At 35.3% G+C, this 14,115-nt stretch overlaps 1 protein-coding gene across 12 annotated transcripts in view; it reads left to right on the forward strand.

Annotated features, from left to right (window-relative positions):
* POLK (DNA polymerase kappa) overlaps positions 1 to 14,115 on the forward strand; it is a 73,662-nt gene that overhangs the window by 15,626 nt on the left and 43,921 nt on the right. For 9 of the 12 annotated variants that reach the window (XM_045495841.1, XM_045495850.1, XM_045495830.1 and 6 more), the window contains one exon: positions 11,489 to 11,651. In XM_045495841.1, the coding sequence (XP_045351797.1) occupies positions 11,517 to 11,651 (135 nt within the window). In that variant the 5' untranslated portion in view covers positions 11,489 to 11,516. Of the gene's footprint in view, positions 1 to 998; positions 2,495 to 10,853; positions 10,909 to 11,488; positions 11,652 to 14,115 lie in introns of those variants that run through there. The other 3 variants (XM_045495778.1, XM_045495863.1, XM_045495806.1) reach the window with 2 other exon arrangements.

Genomic DNA, 14,115 nt, shown 5'->3' on the forward strand with positions numbered 1-14,115 from the left:
CTTATGTATTTTACTAACATATATACTTTATTGGGATAATACCTAAATTAGTAAGTAATCGAGAAAAATAAATGAGAGAATGCTTTTTAAGCCCTTAGTACCTGCTTGACATATGTTAAGTTGTTAGAAAGCGTTAGTTATCATTTATTCATATGTATTTTTAGCTAGTGTAGCCAACCTTTATGGAATTTTATGCTTTCTATTTTTATCCCTCCCCCCACCCCAGCTTTAGAGAAGTTGGCTACATCTTGAAAAAGGAAGAAACCATTAACAATATTGAAAATGAGAAATCACTTTTGCTGCTACTTTGACTTGTACAAAGACAAGATTTAGGAAGCTCTCATTTTCAGAGAAAATTCTTATAAATAATGCTTTCCCTTTATTTTCTGCATAGCAATGCATAGGCAGAAATACAGGGCGTTTTTGATCATTGATTTTTACAGAAATTATTACATAAGGCAATCCCTGGTAGAAATGAACTCTTTGTTTTAGATGCCATGATTATTGAAGATATTACACTTTGGATCACTAAGAAGATCTACAGTTGATCTCCAAATGTATTTTAGTAAAGTATGAATGGACATCATATTTTTATAGTCTCATTTTAGTTTCCTTATTTCATATTCTTCATTTGAAGATTTCTTAGGCTTTTAGAGAGTATTCAAAATAATGATGTCATTTAAAAATAAGTTTAGACCATAAATTGTGTTTTCTATTACAGTAATAAATGATATTTTATCTATTATTTATGCCACTTTCACATTACTTCCATGAAATCTATAAAAAACCTGTCCCTTCCCCCCCTTTTTTTTTCAATTTTAGAGGGAAGGAAAGCAAGCAGGGGAGAGGAGCAGAGGCAGGGAGAATCTTAAGCAGGCTCCATGCTAAGCATGGACCCTGACCCAGGGCTTGATCCCGTGACTCTGGAGTCATGACCTGAGCCAAAATCAAGAGGTGGACGCTCAACCGACTGAGCCACCCAAGCGCCCTTGTTCCTTTTTTTTTTTTTTTTTTAATTTTTTGAATGTTTATTTATTTTTGAGAGAGAGAGAGAGAGGAGCAGGGGAGGGGCAGAGGGAGAGGGAGACACAGAAGCAAAAGCAGGCTCCAGGCTCTGAGCTGTCAGCACAGAGCCCTACATGGGGACTGAACTCACGAACTGCGAGATCATGATCTGAGCCGAAGTTGGATGTATAACCAACTAAGCCACCCAGGCACCTCTGTGTTCCTTCTTTTTGATAAGATTTCAATGATTTTTTTTCACCTTCTTTGTATTTTTAATGTAATGGCTAAGTGTGAATGTTTTGATACTAGACCTGAATTATAGTCTCAAATCTACCAATTATTAACTGTTTGACCTTATCTAAGGTACATGTAAGTCTACACCTTAGTTTCCTCATCTCTTAAATAGGATTATACATGTAAAACACTGTAAGATCCAAATATTACTTTTTATATTACTGCATTTAAAAAGACTTAACTGAGTGGTTAGCATATTCTGTTCTGTATATTAACCTGCCCATCATTCATTCATTCAGCATATAGTTATTAAGTAACAGGCTCAGTGGCCTACCACTATACCAGGTTTTGCCCTCTTGAAATTTATATTTTGGTTGTACTAAGTGCTGCAAAGAAACACTGTCTTATTTTTTCTTGCACAAATTCCAGGAGAAAAAGGTATTTGGCATAGAAGTTATTCAGTTGATCCATTTATTAGTATATTTAGATTATTCACTTTTATTCAAATGAAACATTACTAATCTTTAAGATACAACTTTTTCATAGCAGTGTTACTCACACTTTGATCTATGTACCAGTGCTAATCCATAATGAGATAATTACAGAATTTGAGAGTCAACTATAAATTTATTATCTCACAGTTTTGGTGGATCAAGGATCCCAACATGGCTTTAACTGGATGTCTCTGGATCATGAGGTTGCAGTCAAGCTGTTGTCTAGGGCTGCAGTCTTATCTGAAGACAACTGGAAAAGGTTCCACTTCCAAGCTCACTTACATGACCTGTCAGAGCTGCCTCAGAAAGCAGCTGACTTCCCCAGAGTGGGTAATCCTGGTCGAGAATGAGAGCATTCAAGATGGAAGTCACATTTTTTTTATAACCCATTTTTGTATATGATATCCCATCCCTTTTGCTGTGTTCTATTTGTTAAGTGAGTCATTTAATTACATATTATAGTATTTATTTGTTGTACCTTTTTCTTTATTTTCCTAGCATCTATGAAGTATTTAAAAAAAATTTTTTTTTTCAACGTTTATTTATTTTTGGGACAGAGAGAGACAGAGCATGAACAGGGGAGGGGCAAAGAGAGAGGGAGACACAGAATCGGAAACAGGCTCCAGGCTCTGAGCCATCAGCCCAGAGCCTGACGCGGGGCTCGAACTCACGGACCGCGGGACCGCGAGATCGTGACCTGGCTGAAGTCGGACGCTTAACCGACTGCGCCACCCAGGCGCCCCTATGAAGTATTTTTAAAGGTAAGTTAGTAGCATCAAGAAATGTATATTTCATTTGTAGATTAAATTTTGCTTCTTAGTATATTTGGCATTATAGAAATGAATAATTCATATGCTAGAAGCTACTGTCAACATATGACCAGTTTCATAATACTATAGGCAGATTTAATAAGAGGATCAGAATTAACTATAATAACTTATTGGCATTGGGAATGTGGTTTTGGCAAAAATATTAACTGACAAGGTTTTACAAATATGCTAAAGCTATTATGGTTTAAAGTTTTGAAATCTCAGAAATTTAAGTTCTTAACTTTAATAGTGATGAATACTTTATTTTAACGTTTTAAAAATGGTAGTCACATAGTGAGAATCCAGATTTTAAGTCCCAAAACTAGGTTGCTATTATTCTTAGCTTCAAGCCTTTCAGTAAAGGCTGTATGGTTCTAATCTCTTCTTAAATAAGTGAATTTCAGAGTCTACTTTGACTCCCACACGTTTGAGGCATGGTCAGGAAGAAAAAAGCATTTCCAATAAATACTAGATTAGAAATTAAGAAAAAAAATATGTCCACGAGGAAACCAGAGCATGGAATTCATTTCCCTTTTCTAAGTAAAATTATGGTGTCCTCCAGAGGCCGATGTATCTCGCTTACCTGTGAAGGTTATATAATACAAGTGAATTTGTAGATTGAGGAATTAGATTAAGGGATTAAAATCTGATTATATAAACATTTAGCATATATTTATATTTTTTTAATGTGCATATTCTTTTTTTTTTTAATTTTTAAACGTTTTTATTTATTTTTGACAGAGAGAGAGAGACAGAGCATGAGTGGGGGAGGGGCAGAGAGAGAGGGAGACACAGAATTGAAAGCAGGCTCCAGGCTCCGAGCTGTCAGCACAGAGCCCGACACGGGGCTCGAACTCATGGACTGCGAGATCATGACCTGAGCCGAAGTGAGACATTCAACCGACTGAGCCACCCAGGCGCCCCCAAAATGTGCATGTTCTAAAGTAGAGTTCTAAAGATTATTTTGGGAATATTCTGGGATTTAATTTATAATTTTACTCTGAAGGGGCACCTGGGTGACTTGGTTGAGTGCCCAACTTCAGCTCAAGTCATGAACCAGCGGTTCATGAGTTCAAGCCCCACCTTGGACTCACTGCTGTCAGCCTGTCAGTGCAGACCTTACTTTGGAACTTCTTTACCCCTCTATCTCCCCCTCTATCTTTCTCCTCTGCTTGTGCTCTCCCCAAAATAAATAAATATAAAAAAATTTTTAGAGGTAAAAAAAAAGTAAAATTTTATTCTGAAACTTGATTTATTCTTAGAAGTTTATTAATGTAATTTTTTACATTAAAAATTATTTGTCAAGCTTCATTAATAGGAAGCATTTCTGTGCATATTGTAGATAGTCTATATGTGATTTTTATCAGTCATGCCAAACATATGATGAGAGTTTATTCATACAGTTAAGTATGATACTAGGTATTAGGCATTAATGTTGAAATTTCATATGTGTCTAGACTTGCTTATCTTAATATTGTCTTCATTGACTTGAAGTAAACTGAAATGTAACTCCTAGTACCTTGATTTGAATATTAGGATCATGTCAGTGGTAAAGCCTTAAAAACCATGAAGGATATTCTCTTGTTGGTTCACTAAATATCACAAGATCCAAGCGGTGGGTGCCATTTGTTCTTTTGAGTTCCCTAAACTCGGGTGGCTGTGTGTGTGTGTGTGTGTGTGTGTGTGTGTGTGTGTGTGTGTGATTTTTTTCACTTGTCATTTATTTAGTCATGAACATTTTTTTTTGTTTTTTTTCTATGATTTCTCAATCAATTACATGCCCGTATTTGCAGCCACATTGATCACAATGTAGAGAAATAAATAAGAATGAAAGTGAGAGGAGAGAAACCACATTTATTGCGTGCTTACTTAGTATGTGTTTACTTTGCTAGGGACCCTTACATATCACACACTTAATCATCAACAACCCCTGGAAGTAAGTTTCACGAAACAGGATACCAAGATTCCTACACTTTGAAATCATATAAATTTCCCGGGAAGACACAACTAGTTAAGTTTTAGAGTTGACATTTCAGTCCAGGTCTATCTGGCTTCAAAGCATATACTTTTTGCACTATATCAAAATGTCTCTTAGCACTGAACTCTTTTCATTAAGTACTGTACATTAAAATAAGCAGTATATTTAGATCTCATTAAGAAAAAAATAGGTAACAGTTAATCTGGACTGCTTTTTCCCTTTATTAACAAGAGTTAATAGCTCTCGTTAGCTAAAATAAATCACTCGTTATGTAACAGATGATAGTGTAATAAATTATTCTATGTCAATGTTTTGCAACTTTTTCTAACCTATACTCCCTTTCATAGACCTTACTTTTTTAATGTTATTTGAACCTTCAAAACAATTATCACTAAAAACAAATCATTATTTCTCCTTCCCATCCAGTTACAGCATATAACTCTGGGAAGGGATGAGAAATCATCTCATCAATTAAGAATAATTATTTTTGCTGATTTGGATATAAATTCCAGATACTGTTGTTTGGTATCAGATATTCTTTATATATCCTATCTGTTTAAATGTATTTTTATAACATTTGTTATAACATTTGTTAATAGTCATTAACAAATGGATTGTTACTGTTTTAAAATGAAAGTCCTTTTAACAATATGATCTAACAGAAGTCAGGTTATATGGAGTTTTTGATTTATTAGGGTTAGGGGAAAGTGTGTTTTAAATCATTTTGGGTTAATTACTCCAAAATCACAACTTCTTGCTGATACTATTTCCTCATGTTTGGCAAATCTTGGAATAGTATTTTCTGGATGTTTAGTTTTTTGTTTATGGTTTTCAGGAATATATAAGATCAGGCAGAAAACATAATAAGAATGATTTTCAGAGCCTGGCTTCATACGGAAACCACCTTTTAAAATTCATCAGTAGTAAACAACTATTTGATTGCACAACAGTGTGAATGTACTTAACACTACTGAGCTGTAAACTTACAAAATGCTTAAGATGGTAAATTTTATGTTATATGTTTATTTTTACAATTACAATAAAATAAAAAGAAACATAGCAATTGTTATCTGAACACTGCTAGTGCAGTCTTGGAGTTGATAGCAATTTCAGTACATATCAGTGTTCGCTCAGATGCTTCTAGGTAGTTTGAATCAAAAAAGTGGAGATCACTATAAACTTTCCCTTTTCTGTAAGCTGCCTGTTTATTCTTTTACATTAGTGATAGAATATATATGATGAAATTCTAGGAGAGCTGCATAGCATCCATAGAACAAAGATTTAAGGAAAAATCTGAGGTTTTACTTAAGATATCATTTGAAGAATATTATGTTGCTACAATGTTTTAAATACCTGCGGTAGATTAGTTAGAGCTATAGGAAACTGAAACAATCAGCAGCAATGGATCAAGAAATAATATGGAGAATATATCAAGAAAACACTGGAACATGGGGAGCCTGGGTGGCTCAGTCGGTTGAGCGTCCGACTTCAGCTCGGGTCATGATCTCACAGTCTGTGAGTTCGAGCCCCACGTTGGGCTCTGTGCTGACAGCTCAGAGCCCGGGGCCTGTTTCACATTCTGTGTCTCCCTCTCTTTCTGACCCTCCCCCATTCATGCTCTGTCTCTCTCTCTCTCAAAAATAAATAAACGTTAAGAAAAAGAAATTAAAAAAAAAAAAAGAAAACACTGGAACAATGTGGCAGGGGGTAAGTGAAAGGATAATTTTTCCAGGATAGGAAAATAATACTTTGTACACCTTTTTCTGTTATTAAATATTTTCCTTCCTATAATGTAGGATGTAACATACCATTTCTTTCTTTTTTTTTTTTTAATGTTTACTTATTTATTTTGAGAGAGAAAGATTGCAAGCTGGGGAGGGGCAGAGAGAGAGAGAGAGGAGGGAGAGAGAATCCCAAGCAGGCTCCACACTGTGAACACAGAGCCTGACCCAGGGCTCCATCCCACAAACTGCAAAATCATGACCTGAGCTGAAATCAAGAGTTGAACACATAAGCAACTGAGCCACCTACGTGTCCCAGAGAGCCATTTAAAGTAGTATTAAATTTCACTTCCACAAAAATATGGAAAATACTTTGTGATCATAATTTTTGTGCATTTCTTGTGAATATTATGTGATCATCTCTGCTGGGAGCTAGCTCTCTCTTTAATTTATGGATTTCTAAAGTAAGAACTAATGGGGAGAATAGAGATAACCAGGACTAATGAGAGATTCTAGAAATTTGAGAATAACAAATACTAAGCAATAAAAACAAAAGTAGGCTCACCACAGAGACATAAATGATAGTACTAAAAGGAACTCATAGGAATTAAAATATACTGAAACTTAGTATGTTTTATTAACTCTCTCCAATAATTTTTTGTACATTTAGATATAACTGGAAAGTAATCACAGAAATTAAATTTAACAAGGCAACTTAATTTCCCAAAGAATAAATATAAACTAGAATCTTTTGAATATTAATGGAACATAGCAAGTAAACTCAAACATGTAATTTTGAAATATTGTTTAAAAAATTTTTTTAATATTTATTTCAGAAAGAGACAGAGAGAGAGTACAAGCAGGGGAGGGGCAGAGAGAGAAGGAGACACAGAATCCAAAGCAGGCTGCAGGCTCTGAGCTGTCATCTCAGAGCCCGGCGCAGGGCTCAAACTCATGAACCGTGAGATCATGACCTTAGCTGAAATCAGACACTTAACCATCTGAGCTACCTAGGCACCCCTAAATTCAGAATATTCTTATATTGTAATACACGTCCCCAAAGTTTTAATAAATTAATATAACTATCAAATACCTTAGGAAAATAAGGCTTATAAAATGGAAGGTTGTTTAATTCATATAGCTGTCCTTACATATTTAATATTGAAATAAGGGAAAATTACAAGAATTTTATGGGTGCCTTAAGGGTGACTGCTTGGCTTACTTGGTTAAGTGTATGACTCTTGGTTTTGGCTCAGGTTATGATCTTGTAGTAAGTGGGTTTGAACCCTGTGTCAGATTGTGCATCAGCCTGCTTGGGATTCTCTGTCTTCCTCTCTCTCTGCCCCTCCTCTCTCTGAAGAAGGGGAGCCTGGGTAGTTCAGTTGGCTGAGTGTCTTACTCTTGATTTCAGCTCAGGTCATGATCTCACAGTTTCATGAGTTTGAGCCCCACATCAGGGTCTGTACTGACAGTGTGGAGCTTGCTTGGGATTCTCCCTCCCTCTTTCTTTCTGCCTTTCCCCTGCTCACACGTTCTCTCTCTCTCTTTCTCAAAATAAATAAGCAAATAAATAAACATTAAATAAACATTAAAAAAGAAATTATAAACTTATTAACTCCAGAAAAGTAGTTTTTCTCACAGTCTTTTAATATAACTATGTAACCTTGCTATGTGAATAAAAGGATGAGAAAATGATATAAAAATGATATAAAATGATACAAAATGAGAAAATGATATAAAAAAATGACTGAGTTCAGTCATTCCACAGATTATTTTTTGAGCCCCTGCTCTGTGTCAAGCACTGTTTGAGGCATTTGGGATATATCAGGTAAAGCAAAAACAAAAATCAAAGTACCCTGTCCTCTGGGAGCGTCCATATTCACAGGAGAGATGGATAAAAAGCATAATAAGTATGTAAATTTATGTTTATTATGTTAGGAAATGATAAGAGTTATGAAAACCATGGGGCATTGGGAAGAAGGGGTGGGAGGTACTAATCAGGTTGAAATTTAAATAAGGAGGTCAGGGTAGCCCCTCACTGAGAAGGTAACATTTAAGCAAGACTTGAAAGAGTTTAGTCAATAGGGTATCTAGCTGAAGAATCCTAAAGGGGAAGGGAATAGCCAGGGCAAAAAGTTTCAAGGTTAGAATATACTGACCAGATTTGAGGAATAGCAAAGAGATCAGTGTGGCTGGAGAGTAGTGAGCAACGGGGAGAGTATTAGACAGGTATGAGGGTCGACAGGTAATTGGGATCCAGATTCTGTTGGGACTTTGCTTTTATTCTGGAGTAAGATGGGATGCCATTGTACAGTTTTCAGCAAAGGAGTGATTGTGACCTACCCTGTGATTTAGAAGAATCGTTTCAGCTACTGTGTTGATAATTGATTGCATGGAGGGCAGAAAAAGACTATTTAAGAGGCTATTACATTAATCCAGGCAAGAGATAATGGTGGTTCAGACTAGAGTGAAAGAAATGACAGCATTGAGAAGTGGTTAAATTCAGAGTATGTTTTGAAAGCAGAGTCCATAGTGTTTGCCAACAATTTGGATGTGTGGTGTATGAGAAAGAGTGAGGTTAAGTATGACTACAAGATACTTTGCATGAGGAATTGGAAGCGATTGGAGGGTTGCCCTGAACTGAGATGAGGAAGGCTGCATGCAAGTGGAACTGGTTTGAGTGATGGAGGCAGATGAGAAGATCAGTTTTGGACATGTTAAATTTAGGATACCAGACGGGCATTTGGACTGCAGCTATAAACTTGGAACTTCTTAACATATAGAGGATAGTAAACTATCCTCATGAAACTAGGCTTGGTAATTGAGCATCAGCAAGACAAGAAGGTAGCTGAAAACTAATTTTACCTATCTCACAACTTTGCCTGGTGCCAGTGTTGCTAATAATAACCCAGTTCTTCTGACCCAATTAGGGACCAAAAGCAATTCTTCCTAGAGTTTTTGGGCTAAATAATATATTCTTTGTGAAATAGTAGGCACTCATAAATGTTTCTGTTCTTTTTATACATTTCAGTTTTTAAAGGAGAAGACAGCTTAAATGTAAGATTTGTGCATTCAACATCTTCAAGCTTCAGTGGTGGTGGTTTGGGAAAATATGAATGAATTACATTCACCAGTTTTATTAGAAAATGAAAAGTAATTGGATTACTAAAGCATGAGACAAAATATAGGGTGATATTAAGTTGAATGTGATAGTTGAAGAGAAAAATCAAACGATAAAAACAGAAAACTAGCCTATATTCTCTTGGGTACTGGGAAACAATAGCACCAGTGGTTCCCATACTTGGGGCACATTGGAATAACTTGGGCATGCCTTAAAAATACTGATATCTGGTTCCTACTCTCAGACCTTTGAATTTATTTATGTCAGATGGAATCAAAACAAACAAAAAAACAACCTGAACTCATAGATGCAGAGAACAGATTGGTGGTTGCTAGAGGTGGGGTAGGAGTAGGTGAAATGGGTAAAGGTGGTCAAAAGGTACAAATTTCCAGTTATAAAATGAGTAAGTCATGGGGGTATAATGTGCAGAACGGTGACTGTAGTTAATATCGTATTGTATATTTGGAAGTTGCTAAGAGATTAGATCTTAGAAGCTCTCATCACAAGAAAAGAAATTATGTAAGTATGTGTGGTGATGGATGTCAAGTTAAAAAAAAAGAAAGGAAAAGAAAAGGTCCTCAACAGCGTAGAATAAATGAACCCTCTCTAAATCATGCAAATAAGAAATCACTGGCCTAATTTGTTATAGGTTCATGACAGCTGTTTACCTGGTCATTTCTTTATAGCATACATGCACTCCAAATTGGAAGCAGCTGTGATGTTATGGCAGCTGTACTAGACTTGAAGAAGACTTGGATTCACATCCCAGTTCTTTTGCTTATTAGCAGACTTATGATGGCCAATTCACTTAACCTTCCTGAATTCCAATTTCTATCTTTCCTATGAGAATAAGCAAATCTGTGTTGCATGGTTATTATATTTTTAAAAACTAATAAATATGAAAGTAAATTATAAATTACTATTTAAAGATATTAAAGAATTATTTGGGGTGCCTGGCTGGCTCTCCTGGTAAAGCATGTGATTCTTGGTCTCAGGGTCATGAGTTCAAGCCCATGTTGGGTGTAGAGCTTACTTAAAAATAAAAAAAGAGTTATTATTTGAGAGGATTTTTCTTAATCTTAGATGTGACATAACATTATAAAATGTATTAATCTCCCAGAAGTGAATAGATTATTATTTTGCCTGTATTTTTTTCACTGCCTTAAGAAATAGAGTTCTGGGGGTGCCTGGGTGGCTCAGTCAGTTGGGCGTCTGACTCTTGGTTTCAGCTTAGGTCATGATATCATGGTTTGTGAGTTGAGCCCCACGTTGGGCTCTGTGCTGATGGCACGGAGCCTGCTTAGGATTCTTTCTCTTCTCTCTCTCTTGCCCTCCACTGCTCCCTCTCTCTCTCAAACTCTCTCAAAATAAATAAATAAACATTAAAAAAAAAAAAAAAGAAATTGAGCTCTGTATACAGAGTGTAATAAATGCCACTGAACTTAACATGTTTAGTAGATGAGTGTTATTTCATATTTGTTTCCTATACAGTATGTTAATATCTGAAAAACGTGAACTTTGGACTCAAGTCTGGGTTTCAATACAGATATTGTCACTTATTAGCATATTTATGTCAGGAGATATGTTCTAAGACTCAGATTTCTTCTCTCTTTATTTTGGGGGTAATAAAATTTACCTTTCAGGGTAGGGCTACTGTGTGAGATTCAAGCGTAAAGTGCCTAGCATAGTGAGTGGCTGGCACAAAACTTGCAGGAAATGTTCATTTTCTTCCTTCTGAGAGTACAATAATCTTGGGATAGTAATTTTAAACTCTGAATAATAATAATTTCTCAGGGCTCCTGGGTTGCTCAGTTGTTTGAGGTTTGATTAATTTGACTGACGTCATGATCTCATAGTTCGTGAGTTCGAGCCCTGCGTCAGGCTCTGTGCTAATAGTGCAGAACCTGCTTGGGATTCTCTCTCTTCTCTCTCTGCCCCTCCCCCACTCACACTCAATCTCCAAATAAGTAAATAAACATTTAAAAATAACAATATCTCAATGGCTAACAATTCTTATATTCTTAAATGTTTTTCTTGTTTTGCTTATTATCATCTTAACTTTTAAGTGTCCACCTCCTCACCATGAATGCTTTGAAAAGCAGTGTTTATTTTGTATGTTTTTTTAGGTAATAAAAAAACCTTTAAGTTTATACCATGCATAGCACCAAGGAGAAGAATGACAACTACAAAGATGACCTTCTGCTTAGGATGGGACTTAATGATAATAAAGCTGGAATGGAAGGATTAGATAAAGAGAAGATTAATAAGATTATAATGGAAGCCACAAGGGTATGTTTCTTGTTTCTTTTGATATCATTAATTTAGTAGCTTTTTAACTTTCTGTTTAAAAGAAAATCAGTAAGTTGTAAATATTTTTTATTGTAATTTTTAATATTTTAATGTATCTTCTCACAACAAGTGGGTATGGAATAATCTCCCTTCTGTTCTGTTGCTCTTCCTCTTGCCCTCTAGTTTTCCTGCTTCATGTACACATTATATGCATGTGTTTCAGTAATGTAACTTGGAGGTCTTTCCATAAAGATCTTTCCATAAAGATCTTCAGTTTTCATGCCTGCATGTGTAGATATAATTTATTGAACCAGACGGAATGTTCATTTATGAACCTATACATCGTTTCTAGTCTTTTGTTTTTACAAACAATATGACAGTGAATAACCTTTACAACTTTCACAACTTTACATATGTGCAGGTAAAATTATAAGAGATCGTAGAAGTAGAATTATTCCACAAAATACAGATAACAAAAAAAGGATATATTCATGTGGAATTTTTTTAAATGTTTGTTTATTTATTTGGAAAGAGAGCGCAAGGGAGGGAGGAGCACAGCAAGGAGAAAGAATCTCAAGCTCTGCTGACAGCGCAGAGCCCAACCCGGGGCTTGAACTCCCTAACCACGAGGTCATGACCTGAGCCCAAATCAAGAGTCAGATGCTTAACTGACTGTGCCACCCAGGTGGCCCACATATGGAATTTTTATGAATTGCTCAAGTTGCCCTACATAGTTTATGTATCAATTTAAATTTTCACTGCCAATATATGTGCAACCATGACTGCCCAGTGTGTTACTAAGCTTTTGGATTTTCCTATCTATAGTAATGTAGTGTAGGATTAATATGCATTTCTCCTATGAAAAGTGAGATGGTGCATCTTTTCACATGTTTAACAAGCGACTTGTATTTTCCCTTTTTACAAACTGTCTCTTCTCGTCATTTGCACAATTCACCATTAGATTAGTGTATATCTTTTGATTTTGCTTATGATACTTAATCCTGTGCAGAAGTTTTCTGTTTGCCTTTTTTAAAAATTTATTTATTTTGAGAGAGAGAGAGATAGATGTATGAGCAGAGGAGGGACGCAAAGAGAGGGAGGGAGAAAATACCAAGGAGGTCTGTGCTGTTAGCATGGAGTGAACAGTGAGATCATGACCTGAGCCAAGAGCAAAAGCTGGACACTTAACTGACAAAGCCACCTTGTTTGATTTTTCATATGTACTTGAATTAGTCAACTGCGTATGGCTTTCTCCAAGGTCATAAATATTTTCTTCTAATATTTTTTCTTTTATTTATATATTATGAAATAAATACCCTTCAGAAAGGTGTAAAATTTAAGAGAATATACTTATTTTAAAGAAATGCATGCTGGTATCTACAGCAACTTAACTTTTAAATGGTTTAACCAAAAAGAGGGGGAGGAGTGTGTGTGTATGCATGCATGTTTGTGCAAGTGCATATGTTGGAGTGGGGGTGTGTGTATTGTGTATTCCTAGAAATTGTGGGAGAAACTAAATGTATCAGGATATTAATAGCTGGTGAATCTAGGTGAGGACATAGGGGTGTTCTTTGTACTATTCCTTCAAATGTTGGAAGATTTAGAAATTCCAAAATAAAACCTTGAGGGAAAAATAATTTTTTAAGTGTATAAAATATAGATAAAATTTTAAAAGTAAAAAAATTGAGATGAAGTAAGCAAACATAATATATGGACCCTGGTTGGATTTTGGTTTGAACAAATATATTTGGAACAGTTAAGGGAATTTGAATATGGACAGGGTACTAGATTGTATTAAGGAACTATTGTTAATTTTATTAGCTTTGAAAATGCTATTATAATTACCTAGGAAAATGACCTCATTTTTAAAAATGCATACTAAAACACTGTATAGAATAGCTAAATATCATTATATCTGTAATTTACTTTAAAACAGTTTACTTAAAAAAATCAGTGAAGGAAATAAGACAAAATGTTAAATCTCAGTGATAGTTTTATATAGTGTTTATTGTACTAATCTGTATTCTCTGAGATTTTTTTGAAATTTTCATCTTAAAACTTAAAAAAAGAATTAAAACCTATGACCCTAGTTTTCAGGTTAAGAAATAGAATATTTAAGTCATCCCAGATTTTATCTTTCCTCTCTCTTCTCTGTGTCCCAGTAACACTTATTAAATAGTTCATCTAGATCATCATTTCTTACTGATCTGCAGTGCTTTCTTCTGTTCCACTGGATTGTTTGTTATTATATCATTACAACATGACCTGCATTCCAGTATTGTCTAGTAAGTCTAGACAACTGCTAGAACAAGTTCTTTTTTTGCTCTTTATTCTTTTTCAAGAATATCTTAAAAAGAGCATTTGTTTTTCCTTATAAGTTTTATGTGATAGACAGTTGACCGTTGAACAGTGCGAAGGTTAGGAGCACTGCCCCCCCCCCACACACACACAATTGAAAATCCAT

This window comes from Leopardus geoffroyi, chromosome A1 (assembly GCF_018350155.1).
Source record: "Leopardus geoffroyi isolate Oge1 chromosome A1, O.geoffroyi_Oge1_pat1.0, whole genome shotgun sequence".
Lineage (NCBI taxonomy): Eukaryota > Metazoa > Chordata > Mammalia > Carnivora > Felidae > Leopardus > Leopardus geoffroyi.